This window comes from Octopus bimaculoides, chromosome 6, assembly GCF_046866305.1.
Source record: "Octopus bimaculoides isolate indiv1 chromosome 6, ASM4686630v1, whole genome shotgun sequence".
NCBI classification, from domain to species: Eukaryota; Metazoa; Mollusca; class Cephalopoda; order Octopoda; family Octopodidae; genus Octopus; species Octopus bimaculoides.
Window position 1 is genome coordinate 1,358,204 of NC_142933.1, and position 5,000 is coordinate 1,363,203.

At 40.0% G+C, this 5,000-nt stretch overlaps 1 protein-coding gene across 1 annotated transcript in view; it reads right to left on the reverse strand.

Moving 5' to 3' along the window:
- LOC106881598 (sodium-dependent serotonin transporter) overlaps positions 1–5,000 on the reverse strand; it is a 99,714-nt gene that overhangs the window by 7,782 nt on the left and 86,932 nt on the right. Inside the window, exons 8-9 of the mRNA XM_089353351.1 lie at positions 4,252–4,364; positions 91–219 (exon numbers count right to left, since the gene is read on the reverse strand). Of these exons, the coding sequence (XP_089209477.1) occupies positions 91–219; positions 4,252–4,364 (242 nt within the window). The remainder of the gene's footprint in view (positions 1–90; positions 220–4,251; positions 4,365–5,000) is intronic.

Below are 5,000 nucleotides of genomic sequence, written 5' to 3' on the forward strand. Positions count from 1 at the left end.
ACCACCACTGACACTACCACATCACCACCACCACCACTACCACAACAACAACAATAGCAACAACACCAATGATAATGAAAAGCTACTTACATAGGTTGTAGTCGGTAGAGACAGCAAGAACAACGCTGATATTAGGATGGCCACGAACGCTTCGCGATGACGCCGTATCAACGATACTTCATCTGTGAATCCTGTCATCAAACTTTCCAATCCTCCGAACTGTGGACATACAGACAGACAGAACAGCAGATAGTTAAGTGAAGGTACACACAGGAGTATAGATTGCTTAACCCATTGCCTGCTATGAGCCCCATTTGGGGATCTGCTAAAAAATAGTCTCTCTGCCGGTTGTTCGTTGTATTTAAATTGAATTGCTTAATGGACATCACATTTGCAGTGGCGTGTTTAATAATATTTAGTAATTAAAGTTTGTCGTTATTAGCTCTGGTTAATTCCAGAGGACATTTTAGGTCATAAATCGCAATTTTTCGAACTACAAAATATTGACTGTTTTGAAAAGGTATTTTGCTTCGCATTTCCCATCTATATCGTTCATTGATATTTCATACACATTCACATTTGATATTATAGTTTCAAAGAAACTAAAATGTTTATTATTGCAATTGAATAGAAAAGGATAAATATCCTTTTTTCAGTGATCTTCATTTGAGACTTTTCGAAAAATTTATCATAATTTCCAAAATAATTCACACACGAAGAATATTTAAATACGATATATTATTTTAACTCCTAAGACAATTGGCAAAGCCAAAAAATATGAATGAAAAAATTTGGCAGTTGATGGCTTAATGGAGGTAATGTAAAGCAAGCCGTCACTGGCGAACGAGCAAGATTTGGTGGAATGTATCAATGATTGATTAATTATTTTGATTAATTATTTAGTGGAGAGCAGACATGGACAGCGTTTTGATCCTCTCACGGTAGATACAGAGGAATGTCGGAGTTGTGGCAGCTGGAGGGTGAAGGAGGGAAGCATCAGTACCTCCCTACACCCGATGGTACTTATTATTACTGCTGAGTAGATTGCGGCAGTGTTTGATGAAGTAACGCTGTACCCAGTCCAGGAGTTGAACTCACGACTTTATGATCACGAACCGAATGCTCTGCTCATTAGGTGACGTGTCTTCACGGGGCGGAGGTAAATAGATGAGTAAAGTAAGTATAGTCTCGAGTCGTCGGACTCCTGGGGCCAGTTACTCGGTTCCCATGGTGACTGAGTGACCGAGAAGTGAACAACCCCATCCCCACCATGAACGGGACGCCAATCAACTGCAAGGTTTACAGCCGAGTGGACTGGGGCAACCTGAAACGAAATGTTTTCTTTAAGAACATAACACATCGCCCGGTTCGTGAATCGAGACCCTGATCTTGCAATCTTGACTGCACCACCGTAACCACTAGGACACGTGACTTCACGGTAAACAGATGGATTGAGAGAATTCTGGATAACGAAAGATGGTTAGTCATGTGGGGAGAGAGAGATGGATTCACTAGAGATACTTTATTAAAAAAACCTGTGAGGTACAAGGTCTGTGGCAGCCATCTTGATTATGCGAACTGCACTGATCTATGGATTACGTTTGTAGTGTGACGTCATTTATTCCCAAATACTGAGAGAAATGTGATCTTCAGATGCGTATCGCGGTAACTTGGTGATTTAATTAGTGTGTGGCGTGAGAGTCGGTTCCTCTGCTGGAAGTGGGGTCGATTCCGCTTGATTCTCCGAGTCCGGCTTTCTACGTTTTACACACACACACACACACACACACACACACACACACACATCATTCACCACAAATATTAAAAAAAAGTAAAACCAGAAAAAAAAACCATACAAAATATCAACAAAAGATTAAAACAAATAAAATCATTAGAATTAAACGTAGAAAAAAACTGTGTGCGCTTACGTATACACATATCCCCACATATATACACATATGATGCAGCGACAGTGAATAGACACACACACACGCGCGCTTCTGTGTGTGAACGTGTGTGTGCGTGTGTGCGTGTGTGTGTGTGTGTGTGTGTGGCAGACAATAGGCAGGAGCGTTAGAGCATTGGATTGAATGCCTTGCGGTAATCGTTCTGACTCTCTGCTCTCTGAGGAGAATCTTTGGATTTCGGTCATTTATACGTCAGGGAAACCGGGCGACCGACTTTTATGAGTCGTAGCGCCGTAGAAGACAACAACAACAACAACAACAACAACAACAACAGCACCAGTACCACCGGCAGCAGCAGCAGCAGCAGCAGCAGCTAATCTTTGGCTCCACTTGATTGATTTCAAACTATTCCATTAGATACAAGAATAAACAATTACCACTTCCTTACTTAGGCATTCCTTTTATTTCATCAAACATTATTTGTAGCTTTGTACAGACGCCAGACGTACACATGCGCACCCTAGCCGCCCCCACCACCACTCTATATGTATATCTACGTGCGCGCGCGCATATATATATATATATATATATATATATATATATACATCTACCTATCTATTCATACACATACATATATGTGTAGTGTACACAATTATATATCTGTGTGTGCGTTTATATACACACATATCTCCAAATACATACATACATACATACATATATTAGGTTGGTGCATAATTATTGCGGCTTTTTTTTTTTTTCAACAAATTTTATTCGACAAAACCAATAACAACATGTACCAAAAACATCTTTAAATGATTATTCCGGAGCATATTCACCATCGACTTCAATCACTGCTTCCCATTTGCTTGGCAGACGGCCAGACCGCCATTTAAATATGTTTTTGTTAAATATTGTTATTGTTGTTGTTGTATGAAATTTGTTGAAAAAAAGCCGCAATAATTATGCACCAACCCACTTTGTTTTCTACACCATACGGATATACGTGCGTATATAAATGCAAATATACGTATATACATACTTGCATTTGTACATAATATATATGTGTATAACTACCAACATACATATAGCATTATATGTATGTATGTATCTATGTACACGTATCCACTTATAAACGGCACGGTCAATAGACAGTAGTGTGATAAGAGGGCGAGTGGTGGTGGAGGGATGAGAAGCTAATCAAGGAGCGGCCAGCACAAAAATGTGTGCATATTTTACATTCCCTCTACAAAATATTGAACGAACGAGATTAGAATTGTTAGCACGCCGGACGAAAAGCTTAGCGGTATTTCGTCTGCTGTTTCGTTCTGAGTTCAAATTGCGTCGAGGTCGACTTTGCCTTTCATCCTTTCGGGGTCGATAAATTAAGTACCAGTCGATCTAATCGACTGGCCCATCCTCCCCAAACATTTCGGGCCTTGTGCCTAGAGTAGAAAAAAAAGAGAGTTCAAGTCCTTCTTCACTTTTCTTAACTCCCTCCACCTTGCACTAGAATTCCCATCTATTTTCTCAATTACATCTGTTAACTTTCAACCTGGTCATCTCCGTTTTCACCTCAGCTCCACCATATTTCTGCCTGTCTTTTCAAACCCCATCACTTCCCCCACTTATCCTTCTCCATCTCCTCTACTGCTACGACTCCATCTTTAAAATCTACGCATGGCTCGTCACCCCACATGTCACACCTCAACCCTAACAATTATCAACAACGATTGCTTTCGCGTTCGCCATGCTGCCGACTGACCTCCGCCTTTAATGCCTCATGTCCGTTCCATCACTAACTGCTTTCTCTTTCTCTTCAGCCCAACCCCGGCATTATTTCCCCGGAGTTCCATTCTACGGGGGTTCCATTTCCTCGAATCTGATTCCGCTGCTTTTCCATCTGCTCCTCCCCCAAACCTTTCATTTCCTTCAGCTTCGCCAGTAATTTGTGAAACTGACTGGGCTATGGTTCTCCCCCTCCGCTCTTTAACCCTGGATCCTTTGTCTGCTTCCGAATCCGCAGCTACACCCGGAATGACTATAGTCGAGTACGAAACTGCTATTTTATAAAAGAGAAACGCCAGTGTTGACATCAGAAGGATTTGGACTCAGAAAGCAAAATAAACGCAATATCGTAAAGCGTTTTCTCCGTCGCTCTATCGATTCTGCCAATGATGATGACGATGATGATGGTGGTTGTTGTTGTTGTCACTTTAATGGTGTTGGTAAGGATAAAGACATTGGTGAAGATGGTGGTGGAGGTTGCACTGATGATGATGATGATGATGGCAACGGCGATGTCGATGATGATGATGATGAAATTAAATGTAATTGTTCAACTTACCGTACTGTCTAAACCAAGGGTTATGAGCATCAAAAAGAAAATGATTGCCCAGAAAGTTGAACCGGTCAACATAGAAACTGCTTCCGGGTAAACCACAAACACCAGACCTGGGCCTAAAGAAGAAACGCATTAAAAACTGCTTCAATCAGTCCATAGAGATACACATTTAACTTTACATATACGTACATACATATTTGTTACCTCCCCTTCTTCTTAGCTCTCCTGTGTGACCCTCCTGTCCGGCATTCGCCATGATAGATCGCTTAGCACTACACAAAATTTTTTTCTCTGCTTGTTTGTGTCCTTGTTTCTTTCTGTGTTTCTTTCTGTGGAAGAGCGTAGGCTCGAAACGTTAAAGACTTTTTCAATTCCCGAGCGTTATACTAATACATCTGTTTGTTTTCTACACCACCTGCCTTCGTCTTTTGTTTTTTTGTGAATTCTCCCTATATATATATATATATATATATATATATATATATATATATATATATATATATATATATATATATATATATATATATATATTAATCTGGATCTATTCCATCTCAATCGGAGGTTTTTCAATTATTTTTTAAAAACTAAACAGTTTGAAACTTTGAATACTGGTAGAATTTCTCACGTAGAACACGGTTTACTCTGAACGTTTTTGACAAAATTTCGTATTTTAGAAGTTATTTCGTGTTAAAGTTGTCGTATTTGGGTAATTTCAACCAATCAACAACGGGTATTCGGTTGAAGAAAGCTAC